Raw genomic sequence first — 25,044 nt, forward strand, 5'->3', positions numbered from 1 at the left:
ATACAGACACCCCTAAGAGAGGTATGCCAGCCAGGCATCACTCATCAAGGTGACACATCCCCATAGTATGGCAGTTATAGCCAATATACTGCAAACAGAAATACAAAGCTGAACCGAATAAACACCCTTAGCCAGATAGCATCACCTTATAAATATTGAAACTCAAATGGCAAACTAGAATAAACACCATGATTGAATCATCCAGATTTCAAGGCTATCACAATAATAACCTGCCAAAGAAACATTTAGACCAGGGTTATGCAATAGCAACGAGTAGACAATGTAGCAATATTCCAGATGCTCAAACACATCGCACCTGCCATCCAAACATTGCGTGCAATAGTCACGCTGAGCCCTAACCTCAGAGAACTCACAAGAATACGAAACTCAAGAAATATGTAGGCAAACCTCATTACAACAAGACATTTACACTATGTCCTCATCATGTCCTATGCGTGTCACACCCGCAGTGAAACTGAATGTGGCACCCACGGCACTAGAGAAAACATACAGCACCCCCATGTTTTGAGCCACACTAATAAGAAACCGCCATAGTACATTACCTCATATCGGTGACTTACAGCCGCACACAACACCACCGGCAGAGTAGAATGCCTCTATCAAAAACCGGATCCTATTTAAGACATCATCACCTGGCTCTCATTGGTTGGCCATAGGGGTGTGTCAGAATCAACCATAACGCAGCTGTATCCACTCCGGATAAGTCCTGACAGTGCTAAATGCACTCATTAACTAAAAGGTACCCGTGTTCAGCTGCTATCAAAACAGCAGACACTATATATGCTGGCAAGTGCAACAACCGTATACCACAAGATAGATAGGGACTGAATGTCCTCATTAACTCAATAGTACCCATATTCAGCATCTGTCAAACCGCAGCCACTAAAATGCTAGAACTAGCAAGTGGACCAGAAATATGAAATCAGATAGATGTTGATTGGATCACATGTTCTAACTATAATAAAGAGAAAACTTAACGTCACTCTTATGAACTTAAATACATAGTAAAAGACATGACCAATATTATGCAGATGTGAATATCCAATACCAATACATGGGGTACTCTAGCCTATAGACACACCTCAAATAGATGACCCACTAGGACGAGGAAGTCTGCAGAACCTACACTAGTGGACATATATTAGTGGAAAAAAACATAAAACAGCACACACCATGGTACCACTCCAAAGAGTCACAAAATGGCAATGCTCAAACCACTAAGCAACATTTAGTATGTACCTGGGGAGCCCCTCCAGTGCACCTTCCAAGCAGAGAGGGGGACATGCGTACAAAATCAATATGCAAGATAATGGAGGATGTAGTGGATATAATGCATAGACAATGTTAAGACCAATACATCATCAAATATATAGTCAAATTAATAAAACACAGAATAATCTAAATGCATGTTAAGTCCATGAGGGCTGAGTGTATTCAGCCAATAGATCCAGCGGCTTTCACAGCATAATAATTCATTATGCCTATTGACACCCCTTCTGGGGGAGATCACCATGTCAATGAGCATCGCTTTCAAAGATGACACTGAATGATTGTGTTCAAGAAAGTGGCGTGCCACAGGCTGATCCGAGCTGCCATCCTTCAGTGCAGCCCTGATGGCACTTTTATGATTGGCAAGCCTCTCCCTGAAGGTAGTGGTGGTCTTACCAACGTAATAACGGCCACAAGGGCAAGTCAAAAAGTACATCACAAACTGAGAAGTACAAGTTAGGCGATGCCTGATCAAGTAGGTTTTATTAGTGTGGGGATGGTGGAACTTAGAACCAGTTAGCAGCGAGTTACATGTGACACAATTATATATATAATTCCCCTTTAATTTTTGTTTGCGCTCGTCAGATTTTTAGCGCATAATTTAGTTTATTTTTTTAATGTGCAATCCCTCTAGACTCTGTACGTTTAGGTTTGCGTGCCCAGGAGCATTTATTTTTCCTGCGCTTAGGCTGTCTGGTTAGTGTCCATATGCCTCTAGTACGTTCACGTTGGGCGCACTAATCTCCATTTTAACAGCTTAGTTTTTGCTTGCGTCTTCCTATTTTGCTGAGTTCTATCCAGGCTTCGGGTTTGGAGTCTACCTGTCTCCTGCTTTATTTTTGTTTCTTCTGGGGAACAAGATCCTACTGAGCATGTTCACAAGCTCACAGGGTATACATATACTAGTCTGTGATTGGCTGATGTCTGTCACATGATACGGGCTGGATAATGGGAAAAAAATACATTTTTCAAAATTTGTTTTTACTGCTTATTTGAAATTCAGAGTAAGTGCTATTGCATTGTCTTTTTATTATGCACTTGTTAATTATGAAATTCTTCTGCATTGAGTAGTCCTTTAATCTGGCCGAGTCTGGAGGCCTAGTGCAAATTGGAACAGATCTAAGCAAACCAAAAATTCCACCCCTACTTCCAAGTCTTTATGATGGTGCGGCCACCGATCCAGAGGCTCTGTAAGGGAGCAGGTTAGGCCTTTTTCAGCAAGCTTAGTTTCAGTCTGTTCCAGATACTTGGGTTCTGAATATAGTTTCCCAGGGTTTAAAGACAAGGCCTCCCAGAGGATTTTTTTTTTTTTTTTTTAAATGTCCAATGTTTAAGGAATTCCTTAAAGGCCCAAGCATTTTTTGAGTTAGTCTCAGGTGTGAAAACTATCGGAGTGATTTCTCCAGTTCCTTTGCAGAAATGTGGATTTTAATAAAAAAATGTCATTGTTCCAAAGGAGGAGGGTACTTTCAGACCAGTTCTAGATCTGTAAGCTTTGAACAAGTTTGTCGTATCCTCCCTACTTTCAGAATGGAAACTATTCTGACTATTCTGCCTTTTGTTCAGTAAGGTCAGTTTATGTCCACAGTAGATTTAAAGAATGCTTATTTGCATGTTCCAATTCAGTGGGAGCATTTTCAGTTTATTGCTCTAGCATTTGGTCTGGCTACAGCACCAAGAATTTTCACAAAGGTTCCATGTGACCCATTGTCTGTGATCAGATCTCAGGGTATTGCAGTGTTCCATTACCTAGACGATATCTAAGTTCAAGCTTTAACATTTCTTTTAGCAAAATCTCTCACCAACAGACTGCTGTGGTTTCTTCAACAGCATGGTTAGAAAATCAAATTTCCAAAGAGTTCTACTTTTCTGGGGTTTCAGATAGATTCAGTCACGATGAGTCTTTCTTTAGAAGGCTAAAATTGGTGTCAGCCTGTCTGCACCTTCAGTCTCTCTACTTTCCCTCTTTTGTTCTTTGTATGGAAGTACTGGATCTCATAATTGCAGCTTCAGATGCAATTCTATTTGCTCGATTTCACATGAGACCTCTTCAGCTTTGTATGCTTCGCCGGTGGTGCAGGGATCATACTCGGCTATCTTAAAAATGTTTTCTGGATCACAGTACAAATCAGGCTCTGACTTGGTGTCTGGATCATCAGTTCATTATTCAGGGGGCTTCATTTGCTTGGCCTACATGTACTGTGATCACTACAGATGCAAGTCTTTCAGGTTGGTAAGCTGCTTGGTGGTCTCTGGGAGCACAAGGGGTTTGGGCCCCTCAAAAGCGAGGTTGCTAATAAATATTTTAGAACTCTCTGCTATTTCCATGGCTCTTTAGACTTGGCCTCTCTTTAAAAGGGAGTCACATCTCCGCTTTCAATCAGACAATGTCACAGCAGTGGGTTATATCAATTATCAGTGGGGAACCCACAGTTCCCTAGCTATGAGGGAAATTACTCTAATTCTTTCATAGGCAGAAGTCAATTCCTGCCTAGTTTTTACAGTTCATATTCCAGGAGTCAATTAGGAAGCAGATTTTCTCAGTTGTCGGTCTCTGCATCCAGGGGAATGGTCTGTTCAGCAGGATGTGTTTAATCAGATTGTGGATCTTTGGGGTCTCCCAGAGAAAGATCTGATGGCGTCTCATATGAACAACACATTTCCCAGGTACTTTGAGAGGTCCAGGGACTATCATGTGGAGTTTGTTGGTGCTCTAGTAGCTCATTGGTCATTTCTGCTTGCTTATCTGTTTCCTCCTCTGGTTCTTCCTCCCAGAATGATTTCCAAGATAAGGCTAGAGAAGTCATTTGTAATCCTAATTGCCCCAACTTGGCCTTGCAGGATTTGGTATGCAGGTCGGTTTCAGATGTCCACTTTTCCTCCTTGACCTCTTCCTCTACGAGCAGACCTTCAATCTCAAGGTCTGTTTTTTTCCATTCAGATCTCAAATGTCTAAGCATTATGGCATGGAGATTGAGCAGTTCTTAAACAGAGGTTTTTCAGATTCTGTGATTGAAACTTTAATCCAGGCTCGTAAGCCCATGACTAGGGAGATTTATCATAAGGTCTGGAAGCTTTTTATTGCTTGGTGTGTAGATCAAGGCTTTTCCTAGAATTTTGCAGTTCTTACAGGATGGTTTAGATAACATCCTATCTGCCTGTTCTTTGAAAGGTTAGATGTCTACTCTTTCAGTTTTGTTTCATAGGAAACTACCTAACCTTCCTGACATTCATGGTTTAGTTCAGGCTTTGGCACGAATTAAGCCTGTAATCAAGTTTCTCCTCCCTTGAGTCTTAACCTGGTGTTAAAGGTGTTGCAGGCTCCTCCTTTTGAGCCTGTTCATATAGTGGAAATTAAGCTTCTTTCTTGGAAAGTTTTTTGTTTATTTTGGCGATCTCTTATGCTAGATGAGTTTTGGCATTTTCTGCTCTTTCTTGTGAGCCTTCTTGTCTGTAGGAAATTGTTGTCCTTTCTTTGCGTCCTAATCCCAAGAATGCTTGAGGGATTTTTGCATAATTTATATGTTGCTAGAGCTTTGAAGCATATATTGATGTTACTAAGGATTTCAGACAAACTTCTAGTTTAACATTTCTGGTTCTAGGAAATGGCAGTTTGTGCAGTTTCTTTGGCCTCTTGGTTAAACGTTTTGGTCCATAAGGCTTACTTTGAGGCAGTACTGCTAATTGGATTACTGCTAATTCTTCAAGATCAGTTTACACTTCTTGGGCTTTCAAGAATGAGGCTTCAGTTGACCAAATTTAATTTGCAAGGCAGCTACTTGGTCTTCTTTGCATACTTTTACTAAATTCTACCATTTTGATGTTTTTGCTTCTGAGGCAGCTTTTGGCAGGAAAGTCCTCAAGACAGTTGTCTCAGCTTGATTTATTTTTGCCTTTTTGGGTCCTTGTGGATATAGTTCTGAAGTAAAAAGAAAGGTGTTTTTTTAAATCCCGCCTCTTTATGTCTCATTACTCGTGGACTCCACAGCTTGGGTATTAGTTCCTAGGATTAATGGATTGTGGGTTCTCACCACCTGTATGAAAGAAAACATAATTTATGCTTACCTGATAAATTCATTTCTTTCATGGTGGTGAGAGTCTCGTACCCCACCCTGTGTATTGGTGTTTTTGTTTGTTTTTTTACATTTTTCTTATGCATGTCTTTTTTTTTTTTTTCCCCCATGCTCCTTTTATTTTTTGCTCTTATTTCCATCTCATTTTCGCTTGGCTATACATTAGACTGAGGTACCTGTGAGGTGGGAGGGGTTTTATAGAGCTCTTGGGGTTTGGGAATCTTTGCCTCCTCCTAATAGTAGGGAAGAGTAATGCCCAGGGATAATGCATCATGGACTCTCACCACCATGAAAGAAGTTAATTTATCATGTAAGGTTAAATTATGTTTTTAGGGATTTTAGGTCCCTTTAACTTGATATGTCACTGGGTGATGTGAACAATTCCCTTAGATCTGTTGATGGACAGAGCCACGACTTAGCAATCATGAAAAAAAAACAAAATTTTAGTTGGCAGAAAACATTTTACAAAAGCAAAACAATTTAACAGTTACAATTTGTAAAATACCAATTATTGAGGAGTATTCAGTAGAACCATGATACTTTAACAAACTGATATTGGTGGTGTTAGCAGCTATGCTGATGACAGTGCCACATCTAGACTATTATATGTTGTCTTCAGACCTCTAGAGGCACAATTACTGTGCTGCCAGGATCATCAACAGATTAAACAAACGGCCTTTTCCCTCACAACTAAGCTGGTCTCCAGGGCATTAGTTAGCAACAAAGGTGTCTGCAAAATAGTTTACTTGTTTCTGTGTATTTCATGAAATGTTTAATTATGCATAGTGTCAGCAAACTGTGCAGTGTATTTTATGTCGTTCTGCCTGCTTTTTCTGCAGTTTACCTTTGACTTTCTTTGGTTTCTTTACTCCCCCACAGAGGCTGAAGTATATCCTCTTGGATTCAGAAACCTTACTCAGCTTCATTCTACTCAAATATTGCTTGATCAGTGCAGGAGCTCGTTTGTCTCTGAAAAACAAAACCATAGACACTTTACAGTTTAATTATGTATTAAACATTTGTTTTGTATGGAGATTTTGTTGAAATGCAGTAATTTATTTGCTGGAGTACACACTGCATATGTATTAGAGGAGTTTAGTAATGCACACCTACATATTGTAAGTTTCATACATGTGCTGTTTTTTTCATAGCGCAATAAATATATTGGTTCTATTATCTGGTTTCTGTTGCACACACATGTATAAAACGCATTTGCTTAGATCCTTTCCTGAAAGTAATTATTGTTCATTTTCAGTTAACGGCACAGCTGCTGCATCTGAAGCAAGTAGCACATCTTCCCATGAAGCTTTAGCAGCTCCTGCAGGAGCCCTCATATCAGATTGCACGGACATTACGAATGATACAGCAGGCATACAAGCAGCTAATCCTACGGAGACCAGCACATCTGCAGCAAACAGCACTGCCAGCCCTCTCTCCGAACCTGTAAGGGCTACAGACTCTGTCATATCATCTGCTGCTGGCAGCACGACCCCAGAAGCTTCTAAACCCAGGCAGTCGTCCTCTTCAACCTCAGCGGATCCTGTAAGACAGCAGCCCAGCTCCACTGCAGAGCCATTACCACCTGGGTATGCGGATAGATTTTGTTTTTCTAGTCTGCTAATGTTCCCAGAACAGAGTGCTTGTCACATCTATTACAACAGTGTCTGCAGTGCAGGGATATCAGTGTGTTTCTTGTGCTTGGCTAGCATCCTCTAGTAACACTTGTTCTATTACTATTACATAATGATAAACACTTTTTATTAACACACAACCACTTTCACATCAAATTTTAAGGTGTAGGTTCATAATAAATACGGTTTTAAAGATATTCCCTCTTAATTGTAAAAGTTCCTTATTTTGCAGTATTTGTAAGATTCACTCTGTAATCTTCACTAGCAGACTGCATGCAATATATGCCTAATGAATATTCATACAAAAACAGCTTTATGGTCACTAACTCTTCATTTCTACATCCTGTTTCATTTGCTTTCTAAAAGGTATCAATATATTTTTACATTTATATTAAATTACGAAGCCTAGTTATGTTTAACCTTGCGCAGTGTATCAAGATTTTATTTTTGAGTTTTTTTTATTGGGATCAAATTTTATTTCTGTATCTTAAAGTAATGATGTATTTTGCATTTATCCTTTTAAAAAATCGGTATGGATTGTTTCATTACATTTTGATGATTTCACTATTCATTTTTAGGGTCTAAAAAAGTTTTTCTTAACTTGCTCAATAATTCCCATTTCCCCGCAAAATCTTCTCAATATAGTAATCTGTCTTTCTTTCATATAGGTGGCGAGAGTCCACGAGCTTGTTACTGATGGGTTATACATTCCTTCCAGGAGGAGGCAAAGTTTCCCAAACCTCATGCCTATAAAATGCCTCCCACCTCACTCATACCTCAATTTTACCATTTTGATGTTTTTACTTCTTCAGAAGAAGCTTTTGGTAGAAAGGTTCTTAAGGCAGCTGTCTCGGTTTGATTCTAGTGCCTTTAATTTGAGTTTCTTTCTTAAGACACGGTGAGTCCACAGAATCATCAATTACTGTTGGGAATATCACTCCTGGCCAGCAGGAAGAGGCAAAGAGCACCACAGCAAAGCTGTTGAGTATCACTTCCCTTCCCACAATCCCCAGTCATACTCTTTGCCTTCAGTGCAAGGAGGAGGTGAAGTTTTAGGTGTCTGATTAAGTTTCTTCTATCAAGATTTTTTTTCGTTTGGAAGCCTGAGCAGGTAAGGAACTTGTGGGGTGGGCCTAACTGCGTTTTCCTGACAGGATTGCTGCCCTCAAACAGAATGCCAGAGTAGGCTTACTTGTTAATTTCTTCTATCCACAGGTCTGTGAGGAGTGGCTTTCTCTCATACCGGGTGGGCTGTCCCCCTGCCGGACAGCTGGATGTGCAGGTAAGTGCCATTTTTGCTTACCTCTGGGAAGGAAAGACTGGTACTAAAGGGTTAATAAGAAATTCTGCACTTATTATGGGACTTCATCCTCCATCAGGACTTATTTGGTAGGCAGCAGGCACTGGTACATGTGAATGAGAGACATTTATTGCAAAACTTGCGTTTTATTTGTATTGGTGGTTCAGGGGTTAATGTTTATTTCTCCAACATAGGTGTGTCCGGTCCACGGCGTCATCCTTACTTGTGGGATATTCTCTTCCCCAACAGGAAATGGCAAAGAGCCCAGCAAAGCTGGTCACATGATCCCTCCTAGGCTCCGCCTACCCCAGTCATTCTCTTTGCCGTTGTACAGGCAACATCTCCACGGAGATGGCTTAGAGTTTTTTAGTGTTTAACTGTAGTTTTTATTATTCAATCAAGAGTTTGTTATTTTAAAATAGTGCTGGTATGTACTATTTACTCAGAAACAGAAAAGAGATGAAGATTTCTGTTTGTATGAGGAAAATGATTTTAGCACCGTAACTAAAATCCATGGCTGTTCCACACAGGACTGTTGAGAGCAATTAACTTCAGTTGGGGGAACAGTGTGCAGTCTCTTACTGCTTGAGGTATGACACATTCTAACAAGACGATGTAATGCTGGAAGCTGTCATTTTCCCTATGGGATCCGGTAAGCCATGTTTATTAAGATAGTAAATAAGGGCTTCACAAGGGCTTATTAAGACTGTAGACTTTTTCTGGGCTAAATCGATTCATTATTAACACATATTTAGCCTTGAGGAATCATTTATTCTGGGTATTTTGATATGATTATATCGGCAGGCACTGTTTTAGACACCTTATTCTTTAGGGGCTTTCCCTAATCATAGTCAGAGCCTCATTTTCGCGCCGGTATGGCGCACTTGTTTTTGAGGACAGCATGGCATGCAGCTGCATGTGTGTGGAGCTCTGATACATAGAAAAGTCTTTCTGAAGGCATCATTTGGTATCGTATTCCCCTTTGGGCTTGGTTGGGTCTCAGCAAAGCAGATTCCAGGGACTGTAAAGGGGTTAAATATAAAAACGGCTCCGGTTCCGTTATTTTAAGGGTTAAAGCTTCCAAATTTGGTGTGCAATACTTTTAAGGCTTTAAGACACTGTGGTGAAATTTTGGTGAATTTTGAACAATTCCTTCATACTTTTTCGCAATTGCAGTAATAAAGTGTGTTTAGTTTAAAATTTAAAGTAATTCTATCAAAAACATTTTAGCCAATATGCCCACTTATCAGCGAAAGCGCGACTGCTCTGTTTTAGAAAATTCTGTAGAGCATGAGAACGCTGATGATATGGTTTCTGAAGGGCCCCTACACCAGTCTGAGGGGGCCAGGGAGGTTTTGTCTGAGGGAGAAATTTCAGATTCAGGAAACATTTCTCAACAAGCTGAACCTGATGTGATTACTTTTAAATTTAAGTTGGAACATCTCCGCGCTCTGCTTAAGGAGGTGTTATCCAATTTGGATGATTGTGATTATCTGGTCATTCCAGAACCACTATGTAAAATGGAAAAGTTCTTAGAGGCCCCGGGGCCCCCCGAAGCTTTTCCTATATCCAAGCGGGTGGCGTACATTGTTAGTAAAGAATGGGACAGGCCCGGTATACCTTTAGTACCTCCCCCCATATTTATAAAATTGTTTTCTTATAGTCGACCCCAGAAAGGACTGATGGCAGACAGTCCCCAAGGTCGAGGGGGCGGTTTCTACTCTACACAAGCGCGCCACTATACCCATAGAAGATAGTTGTGCTTTCCAAGATCCTATGGATAAAAAATTAGAAGGTCTGCTAAAGATGTTTGTTCAGCAAGGTTCCCTTCTACAACCAATTACATGCATTGTCCCTGTCACTGCAGCCGCGTGTTTCTAGTTTGATGAGCTAGGAAAGGCGATTATTAGTAATTCTTCTTCTTATGAGGAGATTATGGACAGAATTCGTGCTCTTAAATTGGCTAATTCTTTCACCCTAGACGCCACCTTGCAATTGGCTAGGTTAGCGGCGAAAAAATTCTGGGTTTGCTATTGTGGCGCAGAGCGCTTTGGTTAAAATCTTGGGCAGCGGATGCGTCTTCCAAGAACAAATTGCTTGACATTCCTTTCAAGGGGAAAACACTCTTTGGCCCTGACTTGAAAGAGATTATCTCTGATATCACTGGGGGCAAGGGCCACGCCCTTCCTCAGGATAGGTCTTTTCAAGACCAAAAATAAACCTAAGTTTCGTCCCTTTCGCAGAAACGGATCAGCCCCAAGGGCTACGTCCTCTAAGCAGGAAGGTAATACTTCTCAAGCCAATCCAGCCTGGAGACCTATGCAAGGCTGGAACAAAGGAAAGCAGGCCAGGAAACCTGCCACTGCTACCAAGACAGCATGAAATGCGGGCCCCCGATCCGGGACCGGATCTGGTGGGGGGCAGACTCTCTCTCTTCGCTCAGGCTTGGGCAAGAGATGTTCTGGATCCTTGGGCGCTAGAAATAGTCTCCCAAGGTTATTCTCTGGAGTTCAAGGGGCTTCCTCCAAGGGGGAGGTTCCACAGGTCTCAGTTGTCTTCAGACCACATAAGAAGACAGGCATTCTTACATTGGGTAGAAGACCTGCTAAAAATGGGAGTGATTCATCCTGTTCCATTAGGAGAACAAGGGATGGGGTTCTACTCCAATCTGTTCATAGTTCCCAAAAAAGAGGGAACGTTCAGACCAATCTTAGATCTCAAGATCTTGAACAAGTTTCTCAAGGTTCCATCGTTCAAGATGGAAACCATTCGAACACTTCTTCCTTCCATCCAGGAAGGTCAATTCATGACCAAGGTGGATTTCAAGGATGCATATCTACATATTCCTATCCACAAGGAACATCATCGGTTCCTAAGGTTTGCATTCCTGGACAAGCATTTCCAGTTCGTGGCGTTTTCTTTCGGATTAGCCACTGCTCCTAGGATTTTCTCATAGGTACTAGGGTCCCTTCTGGCGGTGCTAAGACCAAGGGGCATTGCTGTAGTACCTTACTTGGACGACATTCTGATTCGAGCGTCGTCCCTTCCTCAAGTAAAGGCTCACACGGACATTGTCCTGGCCTTTCTCAGATCTCACGGATGGAAAGTGAACGTGGAAAAGAGTTCTCTATCTCCGTCAACGAGGGTTCCCTTCTTGGGAACTATAATAGACTCCTTAGAAATGAGGATTTTTCTGACAGAAGCCAGAAAAACAAAACTTCTAGACTCTTGTCGGATACTTCATTCCGTTCCTCTTCCTTCCATAGCGCAGTGCATGGAAGTGATAGGTTTGATGGTAGCGGCAATGGACATAGTTCCTTTTGTGCGCATTCATCTAAGACCATTACAACTGTTCATGCTCAGTCAGTGGAATGGGGACTATTCAGACTTGTCTCCGAAGATACAAGAAAATCAGAGGACCAGAGACTCATTCCGTTGGTGGCTGTCCCTGGACAACCTGTCACAAGGGATGACCTTCCGCAGACCAGAGTGGGTCATTGTCACGACCGACGCCAGTCTGATGGGCTGGGGCGCGGTCTGGGGATCCCTGAAAGCTCAGGGTCTTTGGTCTCGGGTAGAATCTCTTCTACCGATAAATATTCTGGAACTGAGAGCGATATTCAATGCTCTCAAAGCTTGGCCTCAGCTAGCGAGGGCCAAGTTCATACATCAACCATCAGGGGGGAACAAGGAGTTCCCTAGCGATGGAAGAAGTGACCAAAATCATTCTATGGGCGGAGTCTCACTCCTGCCACCTGTCTGCTATCCACATCCCAGGAGTGGAAAATTGGGAAGCGGATTTTCTGAGTCGTCAGACATTGCATCCGGGGGAGTGGGAACTCCATCCGGAAATCTTTGCCCAAGTCACTCAACCGTGGGGCATTCCAGACATGGATCTGATGGCCTCTCGTCAGAACTTCAGAGTTCCTTACTACGGGTACAGATCCAGGGATCCCAAGGCGGCTCTAGTGGATGCACTAGTAGCACCTTGGACCTTCAAACTAGCTTATGTGTTCCCGCCGTTTCCTCTCATCCCCAGGCTGGTAGCCAGGATCAATCAGGAGAGGGCGTCGGTGATTTTGATAGCTCCTGCGTGGCCACGCAGGACTTGGTATGCAGATCTGGTGAATATGTCATCGGCTCCACTATGGAAGCTACCTTTGAGACGAGACCTTCTTGTTCTAGGTCCGTTCGACCCACTCCAGCTGACTGCTTGGAGATTGAACGCTTGATCTTATCAAAGCGAGGGTTCTCAGATTCTGTTATTAATACTCTTGTTCAGGCCTGAAAGCCTGTAACCAGAAAAATTACCACATAATTTGGTATATCTGTTGGTGTGAATCTGCAGGATTCCCTTGGGACAAGGTTAAGATTCCTAAGAGTCTATCCTTCCTTCGAGAAGGATTGGAAAAAGGATTATCTGCAAGTTCCTTGATGGGACAGATTTCTGCCTTGTCTGTGTTACTTCACAAAAAGCTGGCAGCTGTGCCAGATGTTCTAGCCTTTGTTCAGGCTCTGGTTAGAATCAAGCCTGTTTACAAAATTTGGACTCCTCCTTGGAGTCTCAACCTAGTTCTTTCAGTTCTTCAGGGGGTTCCGTTTGAACCCTTACATTCCGTTGATATTAAGTTATTATCTTGGAAAGTTTTGTTTTTGGTTGCAGTTTCTTCTGCTAGAAGAGTTTCAGAATTATCTGCTCTGCAGTGTTCTTCTCCTTATCTGGTGTTCCATGCAGATAAGGTGGTTTTGCGTACTAAACCTGGTTTTCTTCCAAAAGTTGTTTCTAACAAAAACATTAACCAGGAGATAGTTGTGCCTTCTTTGTGTCCTAATCCAGTTTCAAAGAAGGAACGTTTGTTGCACAACTTGGATGTAGTTCGTGCTCTCAAATTTTACTTAGCAGCTACTAAGGATTTCAGACAAACTTTGTCTTTGTTTGTTGTTTATTCTGGTAAACGGAGAGGTCAAAAAGCAACTTCTACCTCTCTCTCCTTCTGGATTAAAAGCATTATCCGATTGGCTTATGAGACTGCCGGACGGCAGCCTCCTGAAAGAATCACAGCTCACTCCACTAGGGCTGTGGCTTCCACATGGGCCTTCAAGAACGAGGCTTCTGTTGATCAGATATGTAAGGCAGCGACTTGGTCTTCACTGCACACTTTTTCTAAATTTTACAAATTTGATACTTTTGCTTCTTCTGAGGCTATTTTTGGGAGAAAGGTTTTGCAAGCCGTGGTGCCTTCCATTTAGGTGACCTGATTTGCTCCCTCCCTTCATCCGTGTCCTAAAGCTTTGGTATTGGTTCCCACAAGTAAGGATGACGCCGTGGACCGGACACACCTATGTTGGAGAAAAAAGAATTTATGTTTACCTGATAAATTACTTTCTCCAACGGTGTGTCCGGTCCACGGCCCGCCCTGGTTTTTTTTTTTTAATCAGGTCTGATAATTTATTTTCTTTAACTACAGTCACCACGGTAACATATGGTTTCTCCTATGCAAATATTCCTCCTTAACGTCGGTCGAATGACTGGGGTAGGCGGAGCCTAGGAGGGATCATGTGACCAGCTTTGCTGGGCTCTTTGCCATTTCCTGTTGGGGAAGAGAATATCCCACAAGTAAGGATGACGCCGTGGACCGGACACACCGTTGGAGAAAGTAATTTATCAGGTAAACATAAATTCTGTTTTTTGGGCTCTGAATCAGTGTTCAAAGGACACAGATTGAGAGCGAGCTATGTGCTTGTACTAATAGCGACACAGAGTTGCAGATTGCCGTTTTGGAGCCGTCTCCATTAATTTGGAGGCGGGTACTTCTCCCTGGTGTTTTGCTGAGGCGGGCTTTCTCCTCTGACTGAAGTGCGCGCTTTCCCTGTAGCAGCGTCTGTCATGTGATGCGCTTCTCAATACAGTCCGAAGCTGTTGCGCAGTGTTAGGAGACCTGCTTTTTATGGAGAAGGGGTTGTTATGACAATCTGTCTAAATCCTGCTCTGTGGGATCGCAATTGCTGTCCGGTTGGTGGGGGGGGGACAGGTAGGCATTTAAATCAGAGTATCAAATTGTCCCTAATGTGAAAATTGTCTTCTCACGCCAAATGATTTGCATATTTTGTAAGATTACCTTAGGAACACAGATTGTCCTTTGGGGACTACTATGTTTAATTTAAAGGCACAGTTTATTTAATTATCCTTAAAGGTACAGTACATAAGGTGTCCTAAAGATTGCTTTAGGACACAGGTAGTCCTTTGGGGGACTACTAAGTTTAATTATTTAAGGCACAGTTTGTTTAATTAACCTTAAAGGTACAGTTCATGTTAAAATGTAAAGGTACAGTACCTGCATATATTATATTATTTTTTGAGACTGTTACTCATAAAGATAGACTCCTTGTTTCTGAGCCATCAGTCTCCCAGGTTGATGCTGTTCAAGCTATGCCACAGCATTCTCCTTATATGTCCCAAGCCTTATTGGTGTCACATGCAGTGCTCTGCAGTTCCTCTTAATCTCCTGGAGGAGTTTTTTTACAAGCAAAGATTGCTGCCCAGGTATCCTCTGCGATATCTGCGGCATTAGCTGTCATTTCCATGCTACAGGGAAAACACAAGAGGAAAATTAAAGATTCAAATAGTAGGGTTTCTGCTCCGACTTCTGTTACCCAAGTTATCCTTTCTGCTAAGTCTGATAAGGAAGATATATCGGTAGCCTCTGAGGGTGAAATCTCAGATTCGGACAGTATAATTCCTTCATTTGATGCTGAAGTTGTATCCTTCAGATGTAAACTTGAACACCTCCGTGTACTGTTAAAGGAGGTTTTTGGTTACTCTTGTCAACTCGGATATTCCTACTGTTGTCAACTCAGATATTCCTACTATTGTCATCCCTAGGAAATCTGACAAGCTTAATTAATTCTTTGATGTCCTTCCACTTTGGAGTTCTATACTGTGCCAGACTGTGCCACAGAGATTATAGCACAGGTATGGGAGGGGTCTGGGGTTCCTTTTCCGCGTCCCCTGTCTTTAATAAGACGTTACCTGTTGCTGTCTCCATTAAGGAGTCGTGGCAATCGGTGTCTAACATAGAAGGGGCTATTTCTACTCTGGCTAAGAGAACTTCTATTCCTATTGAGGATAGCTGCTCCTTTAAGAAAAGCCAGGGGCTTATTTAAAGAAAATGTTCATCAGGATCTCCAATGGCAACCTGCAGTGTGTATCGCCACTGTGACAAGTGCTGCAGCCTAATGGTTCGGCGCCTTTTCTGAGTCTCTTCTGGTAGACACTCCTTTAGAGGGAATCTAAGATAGGATTACGGCTCTTAAATTGGCCAATTCCTTTATTACTGACGCTCTCTTGTAGGGCATTAAATTGGGTGCCAAAATATCGGACTTTGCTGTGTTAGTGCACAGAGCATTGTGGCTGAAATCTTGGTCAGCCGATGTTTTCGCAAGCTTGGAAACGAGATGTCCCAGACCCGTGGACAGTGGACATAGTTTCCTAAGGTTACAAGTTCAAGACTTTTCCTCCCAGGGGCAGATTCCACCTCTCAAGATTATCTGTAGACCAAATCAAAAGAGGCGTTCTTGAAATGTGTACAGGATCTTTCCCTCTTGGGAGTAATAGTTCCAGTCCCAATACAGGAACAATGTCTCGGGTTCTACTCCAACCTGTTTGTGGTTCTCAAAAAAGAGGGAACTTTCAGACCCATTCTAGATCTACAAATTTCTCAGAGTGCCGTCCTTCAAGATGGAGACAATCCTTCCATCTTTCCTCTGGTCCAGGAGGGTCAATTCATGACTACCATGGACCTGAAGGATGTGTACCTACACATTCCTAATCACAGGGATCATCTCAAATTTCTGAGATTTGCCAATCTGGACAAACACTTTCAATTTGTAGCGCTTCCATTTGGCCTCGCAACAGCACCCAGAATTTTCTCAAAAGTCCTGGGAGCTCTATTGGCAGTAATTGGTCCCACGGAGTTGAAGTGGCGCCCTCTCTGGATGACATTCTGGTCCAGGCACCATCTTTACAACTAGCAGAATCTCATACAAAGATCTTGTTATCTTTTCTTCGTTGCCACGGTTAATCAACATGGAGAAAAGCTCTCTTGTTCCGGCTGCAAGAGTGATCTTCTTAGGAACCATCAAAGATTCCCTATCAATGAAAATATTTCTGATTGAGGTCAGAAGGGCCAAGATTCTTTCCGCTTTCCTGCCCCTACAGTCTGTGTTACGGCCATCAGTGGCCCAATGTATGGAGGTAATTGATTTGATGGTAGCTTCCATGAACATAGTTCCTTTTGCTCGGTTCCTCCTGAGTCCATTACAGCTATGCATGTTGCCCAATAGAACAGGGATTATGCAGATCTATCTCAGAGGATAGTACTGGATCAACAAACAAGAGACTCCTTTCCATGGTAGCTGTCTCAAGAACATCTGTCCCAGAGGACATGCTTTCAGAGATCCTCTGGGGTGCTTGTGACCATGGGCGCCAGCCTGATGGGTTGGGGAGCAGTCTGGGATTCGTTGAAGACGCAGGGACTTTGGTCTCAAGAGGACTCTGCTTTCCCCATAAACATTTTGGAGTTGAGTGATCTTCCACGCCTTGATGGCTTGGCCTCAACTGGCTCTAGCCCGGTTTATCAGGTTCCAGTCAGAAAACATAACCTCAGTGGCTTACATCAACCTCCTGGTGGGAACTCGGAGTTCCTTAACCATGAAGGAGGTGGCGTGAATCATTCAGTGGGCAGAGGCTCACAGTTGCTGTCTATCTGCCATCCATATCCCATGAGCTGATTTCCTGAGCAGACGGACTTTCCACCCCGGGGAGTGGGAACTTCATCCGAAAGTGTTCTCAAGTTTAACAACCAAATGGGGATTTACTGGAATTGGATCTGATGGCGTCTCGTCAGAACGCCAAGCTCCCAAAGTACGATTCTAGGTCAAGAGACCCTCAAGCCTTTCTGATAGATGCTCTGGCAGTTCCTTGGAACTTCAGGTTGGCATATCTCTTTCCTCAGTTTGCTCTCCTTTCATAAATCATTGCTCGGATCAAGCAGGAGAGAGTGTTGGTGATTCTAATAACACCTGTGTGACTGTGCAGGATCTGGTATGCAGATCTAGTAGAAATGTTGTCTCTACCCCGTGGAGACTCCCTCTGAGGAAGTATCACCTACTTTAGGGGCCTTTCCTTCATCCAAATCTCGTTTCTCTGAAGATGGCTGCTTAGAGATGGAACGCTTGATTTTGCTAAGCGTGGATTTTCTGAATCGGTCATTGAGACCATGATTCAGGCTTTTTTTTGGTGTGAGACTAAAGCATATTCTTGGAGTAGAGTCAGGATTCCAAGAATCTTATCTTTTCTCCAGGAAGGCCTGGAGAAGGGGTTCTCTGTCAGTACCCTCAAGGGTCAGATTTCTGCTCTATCTATTTTGTTACACAAGCGCCCGGCGGACGTGCCGGATGTACAATCTTTTTGTCAGGCCCTGGTCAGAATCAGGCCTGTGTTTAAATCTGTGGCTCCACCTTGGAGTCTTAACGTGGTTCTTAAGTTTTACTACAGACTCCGTTTAAGCCTATGCATTCCATAGATATTAAGTTATTATCTTGAAAGGTTTTGTTTCTTACTACTAGTTCTCTGCTCTGAGGGTTTCTGAACTCTCAGCTTTGCAGTGTGACTCTCCTTATCTCATATTTCATGCAGATAAGGTAGTTCTTTGTTCCAAGCTTGGTTTTCTTTCTAAGGTTGTTTCAGACAGAAATATTAATCAGGAAATTGTTGTTCCTTCTCTCTGTTTTAATCCTTCTCATAAAGAACGTTCGTTACACAACCTAGATATTGTGCGGGTCCTTAAATTTTATTGCAGACTACTAAGGAATTTCGCCAGTCTTCTGCTTTGATTGTTTGCTTTTCTGGAAAACGTAGAGATCAGAAAGCTACTGCCACTTCTCTTTCTCTCTGGGTGAGAAGTATTATTCGTTTGGCTTGTGAGTCTGCTGGACAGCAGCCTCCTGAGAGAATTGCAGTTCATTCCACTAGGGCTGTTTCTTCTTCTTGGGCTTTCAAGAATGAGGTTTCTGTAGAACAGATTTGTAAGGCTACGACTTGGCCTTCTTTGCACATTTTTCTTTTGGGAGAGAGGTTCTTAAAGCGATTGTGCCTTCTGTTTAGGTTTCCTGTCTTGTCCCTCCCTAATCATCTGTGTCCTCTAGCTTGGGTATTGATTCCCAACAGTAACTGATGATTCCATGGACTCACCGTGTCTTAAGAAAGTCAACAAAATGTATGCTTACCTGATAAATGTATTTATTTCTTGACACGGTGAGTCCACGGCCCTCCCTTGTTTTCAGACAGTTTTTTATATAAACCTCAGGCACCTTTACACCTTCAGTTATTTCCTTTCTTTCCTTTTCCTTCTGTCGAATGACTGGGGGTTGTGGGAAGGCAAGTGATACTTAACATCTTTGCTTTGGTGCTCTTTGCCTCCTCCAGCTGGCCAGGAGTGGTATTCCCAACAGTAATTGATGATTCCGCGGACTCCACGTGATAAGAAAGAAAGAAATACATTTATCAGGTAAGCATAAATTTTAAAAAAAATTTTAATTTTTAAAGAAACTTAATTCTTTTTGGATTTAATTTCTCAGCGAAAATAGCTGTTTTTATTTTATCCCTCCCTTTTATTCTTACTCGCAGACTTCCACAACTTGGGTATTGTCCCATCAGTTACAAGCTTGTGGACTCTTGCCACCTATATGAAAGAAAACAACATCATTTATGTAAGAACTTACCTGATAAATTAATTTCTGTCATAGTGGTGAGAGTCCACGAGGCCCACCCATTTTTTTTGAGAGTTAGTATAAGCACATTTTGGGGCATTTGAGGTTTGGGAAACTTTGCCTCCTCCTGGTAGGAATGTATATCCCATCAGTAACAAGCTTGTGGACTCTCGCCACCATGAAAGAAATTAATTTATCTGGTAAGTTCTTACATAAATTGTTTTTATAAGATTAAAGGGACAGTAAAGTCAAAATTCAGATAGATTTTTTAAACAACTTTCCATTTTACTACAGGTAGAAAACCCTTTATCCAAACTGCTTGGGACCAGAATAGTTTGGATTTTGGAATATTTGCATCTGTAAAATTGGACAGTTTGAAGAGGGGATGGAACCAAATGTAAAAGCAATATCTTATGTCATTTAGTCTATATTTATGTTACAATACAGCTTATACATGTAAGCTAAAGGTAGTTTTATATCATTTTAATACTTTTGTATACCTAGTACCATCAAAGCAAATCCAGTACTGTAATCAAAATGGTAATATTGTTGTTTGACATAAATAATAGGCTATTATTTGCATTTTAAAGCACAAAAAACAAACCAAAGACACAGGCAGAGAAGATTGTGACTTACTTTTTTTTTTAAATATTAAGTTTGGATTTTGGAATTCCAGATTTGCTAGTTTGTCAAATTTGCCTTGTACTTTTTATATCATTTGTTGAAGAGTAAAGCTAGGTAGGATGATCATTTAGGAGAGTGCAGGTCTTTAGCAGTCAATGGCAGCAGTATGTATGTATGTGTGTGTGTGTGTATATGTGTGTATGTATATATATATATATATATATATATGTACGTACGTATGTATAACATTGCTATAAACAAAATTGCAAACACTGCTGCCAGTGATACAAAGAAAATTTGATAACTGAACGTAACTGGAAAGCTGTTTAATAGTTCATATTCTATCCTTTTAATTAAATGGACAGTTTAATAAAAAATGTTGTTTCCCAATGATCCACTTTACCTGCTGGAGTGCATTAAAATGTTTACAAGTATTTCCTTTACCCTTATATTTGCATTTGAAATAGTTGAATTAGCCTGTGGTATCCCCACCAATTCTGAAAGTTTTTGGCCTTAGGTCCAAGCTATAGATAAGCTGTGTGAACACAACCTGCAGAAGAAACTACACTCCCAGTGGGGTATAGATGATATAAGGTAATAAAATGTTAATCTCCAAGTATTGGTCTTTGTTTTACGGACGGATATAGTAGCATGTATATTTACACAATGTGATAAAGTAATGAGATCTGATTGTACCTACAAGCTCAACCCATTTTATTAGGTTGTGGTTTAAAAACACAAAATCAGATATTTAATATACACAATTAAACCTTAAAGGGACACTGAACCCAATTTTTTTTCTTTCATGATTCAGATAGAGCATAACATTTAAGCAACTTTCTAATTTACTCCTATTATCAATTTTTCTTTATTCTCTTGTTATCTTTATTTGAAAAAGGCATCTAAGCTTTTTTTGCTGTTCAGACTATGGAAAGCACTTTTTTATTGGTGGATGAATTTATCCACCAATCAGCAAGAACAACCCAGGTTGTTCACCAAAAATGGGCCGGCATCTAAACTTACATTCTTGCATTTCAAATAAAGATACCTAGAGAATAAATAAAATTTGATAATAGGAGTAAATTAGAAAGTTGCTTAAAATTTCATGCTCTATCTGAATCACGAAAGAAAAAAATTGGGTTCAGTGTCCCTTTAAACAAATTCTCATACATTTTATACTTGCATTTTTTTTTTTTTTAAAAAAAAAGAAGTAAATGGAACACATTAAAGGGACATGAAACACAAATTTTTTTCTTTCATGTAATTAGCAAGAGTCCATGAGCTAGTGACGTATGGGATATACAATCCTACCAGGAGGGGCAAAGTTTCCCAAACCTCAAAATGCCTATAAATACACCCCTCACCACACCCACAATTCAGTTTTACAAACGTTGCCTCCTATGGAGGTGGTGAAGTAAGTTTGTGCTAAGATTTCTACGTTGACATGTGCTTCTCAGCATTTTGAAGCCCGATTCCTCTCAGAGTACAGCGAATGTCAGAGGGATTTGAAGGGAGTATCACCTATTGAATGCAATGATTTCCCTAACGGGGGTCTATTTCATAGGTTCTCTGTTATCGGTCGTAGAGATTCATCTCCTACCTCCCTTTTCAGATATACTCTCATATACCATTACCTCTACTGATAACTGTTTCAGTACTGGTTTGGCTATCTGCTTTATGTGGATGGGTGTCTTTTCGGTAAAGTATGTTTCTCCTGTTAAGTGTAGTCAGTCCACGGGTCATCATTACTTATGGGATATTAACTCCTCCCCAACAGGAAGTGCAAGAGGATCACCCAAGCAGAGCTGCTATATAGCTCCTCCCCTCTACGTCACACCCAGTCATTCTCTTGCACCCAACTAATAGATAGGATGTGTGAGAGGACTGTGGTGATTAAACTTAGTTTTTTATATCTTCAATCAAAAGTTTGTTATTTTAAACGGCACCGGAGTGTGTTGTTTCCTTCTCAGGCAGAATTTGAAGAAGAATCTACCTGAGTTTTTTGTATATGATCTTAGCGGACGTAACTAAGATCCGTTTGCTGTTCTCGGCCATTCTGAGGAGTAAGGTAACTTCAGATCAGGGGACAGCGGGCAGGTTCACCTGCAAAGAGGTATGTTGCAGTATATTATTTTCTAAGGAATGGAATTGACTGAGAAAATACTGCTAATACCGATATAATGTAAGTACAGCCTTAAATGCAGTAGTAGCAACTGGTATCAGGCTGATATGTATATATGTTTACACTTAAGTATTTCTGGGGAATGGCACTTCACTGGGAAAATACTGTATGCATATAATTTTTAGCCTAACTTGCAGTGTGAGCGACTAGCAGCAGGCTTTTTTATGACATTTCATATATTAGATTTTAAACGTTTACTGGCATGTTAAATCGTTTAATTATCTGAGGTACTTGGTGAAAATTGTTTTGGGCTTTATTTTCCACATGGCTGTCGTTTGTTTTAAATTAAAACAGTTTACTGAGCTTCCCTCACTGTTGTAGTGTGAGTGGGAGGGGCCTATTTTGGCGCTTTTACTACGCATCAGAAATTCAGTCACAGTCTGTCTTTTTCTCCCTGCATGATCCAGGACGTCTCCACAGAGCTCAGGGGTCTTCAAAACTAGTTTTGAGGGAGGTAATCACTCACAGCAGACCTGTGAGACTGTGCTTGACTGTGATAAAACGCTTATATTTTCAATTGTTATACGTTTTTTTCTGATATTAAGGGTTAATCATCCATTGCTAATGAGTGCAATCTTTTGCTAAATTTGGTTTCTATAACTAATCCGGTTCATTGTTATTCAACTGTGACAGTTTTTGTGTGCTTCTTAAAGGCACAGTAACGTTTTTTACATATTGCTTGTAAATTTAGTTGAAAAGTATTTCCAAGCTTGCTAGTCTAATTGCTAGTTTGTTTAAACATGTCTGACACAGAGGAATCTCTTTGTGCAATATGTTCAAAAGCCAAGGTGGAGCCCAATAGAAATTTATGTACTAATTGCATTGATGCTACTTTAAATAAAAGTCAATCTGTACATGTTAAGCAACATTCACCAGACAACGAGGGGGAAGTTATGCCGACTAACTTGCCTCACGTGTCAGTACCTGCATCTCCCGCTCAGGAGGTGCGTGATATTGTAACGCCAAGTACATCAGGGCGGCCATTACAAATCACTCTACAAGACATGGCTAATGTTATGACTGAAGTTTTGTCTAAATTGCCAGAACTTAGAGGTAAACGAGATCACTCTGGGATGAGAACAGAGTATTCTGATAATGCTAGGGCCATGTCTGATACTGCATCTCAATTGGCAGAGCATGAGGACGGAGAGCTTCATTCTGCGGGTGACGGATCTGATCCAAATAAACTGGATTCAGACATTTCAAATTTTAAGTTTAAGCTGGAAAACCTCCGTGTATTGCTAGGGGAGGTGTTAGCGGCTCTGAATGATTGTAACACAGTTGCAATCCCAGAGAAAATGTGTAGGTTGGATAAATATTTTGCGGTACCGACGAGTACTGACGTTTTTCCTATACCTAAGAGACTTACTGAAATTATTACTAAGGAGTGGGATAGACCCGGTGTGCCTTTCTCACCCCCTCCTATATTCAGAAAAATGTTTCCAATAGACGCCACCACACGGGACTTATGGCAAACGGTCCCTAAGGTGGAGGGAGCAGTTTCTACTTTAGCTAAGCGTACCACTATCCCGGTGGAGGATAGCTGTGCCTTTTCAGATCCAATGGATAAAAAGTTAGAGGGTTACCTTAAGAAAATGTTTGTTCAACAAGGTTTTATATTACAACCCCTTGCATGCATTGCGCCTGTCACGGCTGCGGCAGCATTTTGGTTTGAGTCTCTGGAAGAGACCCTTGACTCAGCGACATTAGATGAGATTTCTCACAAGCTTAAAACCCTTAAACTAGCTAATTCATTTATTTCTGATGCCGTAGTACATTTAACTAAACTTACGGCTAAGAATTCCGGATTCGCCATTCAGGCACGCAGAGCGCTGTGGCTAAAATCCTGGTCAGCTGATGTAACTTCTAAATCGAAATTACTTAACATACCTTTCAAGGGGCAGACTTTATTCGGGCCCGGTTTGAAAGAAATTATCGCTGATATTACGGGAGGTAAAGGCCATGCCCTGCCTCAAGACAGAGCCAAACCCAGGGCTAGACAGTCCAATTTTCGTGCCTTTCGTAACTTCAAGGCAGGAGCAGCTTCAACTTCCTCTGCTCCAAAACAGGAAGGAGCTGTTGCTCGCTACAGACAGGGCTGGAAACCTAACCAGGCCTGGAACAAGGGCAAGCAGGCCAGAAAACCTGCTGCTGCCCCTAAGACAGCTTGAAGTGAGGGCCCCCGATCCGGAAACGGATCTAGTGGGGGGCAGACTCTCTTCGCCCAGGCTTGGGCAAGAGATGTCCAGGATCCCTGGGCGTTGGAGATCATATCTCCGGGATATCTTCTGGACTTCAAAGCTTCTCCTCCACAAGGGAGATTTCACCTTTCAAGGTTGTCAACAAACCAGATAAAGAAAGAGGCGTTTCTACGCTGTGTACAAGACCTTTTACTAATGGGAGTGATCCACCCAGTTCCGCGGTCGGAACACGGACAAGGGTTTTACTCAAATCTGTTTGTGGTTCCCAAAAAAGAGGGAACCTTCAGACCAATATTGGATTTAAAGATCCTAAACAAATTCCTAAGAGTTCCATCATTCAAGATGGAAACTATTCGGACAATCTTACCCATGATCCAAAGAGGTCAGTACATGACTACAGTGGATTTAAAGGATGCTTACCTTCACATACCGATTCACAGAGAGCATTACCGGTATCTAAGGTTTGCCTTCCTAGACAGGCATTACCAGTTTGTAGCTCTTCCCTTCGGGTTGGCTACGGCTCCAAGAATCTTTACAAAGGTTCTGGGCTCTCTTCTGGCGGTACTAAGACCGCGAGGAATTTCGGTAGCTCCGTACCTAGACGACATTCTGATACAAGCGTCAAGCTTTCAAACTGCCAAGTCTCATACAGAGTTAGTACTGGCATTTCTAAGGTCGCATGGGTGGAAAGTAAACGAGGAGAAGAGTTCTCTCTTACCACTCACAAGAGTTCCCTTCTTGGGGACTCTTATAGATTCTGTAGAAATGAAAATTTACCTGACAGAGGACAGGTTAACAAAGCTTCTAAATGCTTGCCGTGCCCTTCATTCCATTCAACACCCGTCAGTGGCTCAATGCATGGAGGTAATCGGCTTAATGGTAGCGGCAATGGACATAGTTCCTTTTGCACGCCTGCACCTCAGACCGCTGCAATTGTGCATGCTAAGTCAGTGGAATGGGGATTACTCAGATT

At 41.7% G+C, this 25,044-nt stretch overlaps 1 protein-coding gene across 1 annotated transcript in view; it reads left to right on the forward strand.

Annotated features, from left to right (window-relative positions):
* The window catches only part of WWP1 (WW domain containing E3 ubiquitin protein ligase 1), a 530,531-nt gene that overhangs the window by 333,389 nt on the left and 172,098 nt on the right, over positions 1–25,044 (forward strand). The window contains exon 8 of the mRNA XM_053715174.1: positions 6,619–6,949. Within this exon, the coding sequence (XP_053571149.1) occupies positions 6,619–6,949 (331 nt within the window). The remainder of the gene's footprint in view (positions 1–6,618; positions 6,950–25,044) is intronic.

This window comes from Bombina bombina, chromosome 5 (assembly GCF_027579735.1).
Source record: "Bombina bombina isolate aBomBom1 chromosome 5, aBomBom1.pri, whole genome shotgun sequence".
Classification (NCBI taxonomy): domain Eukaryota; kingdom Metazoa; phylum Chordata; class Amphibia; order Anura; family Bombinatoridae; genus Bombina; species Bombina bombina.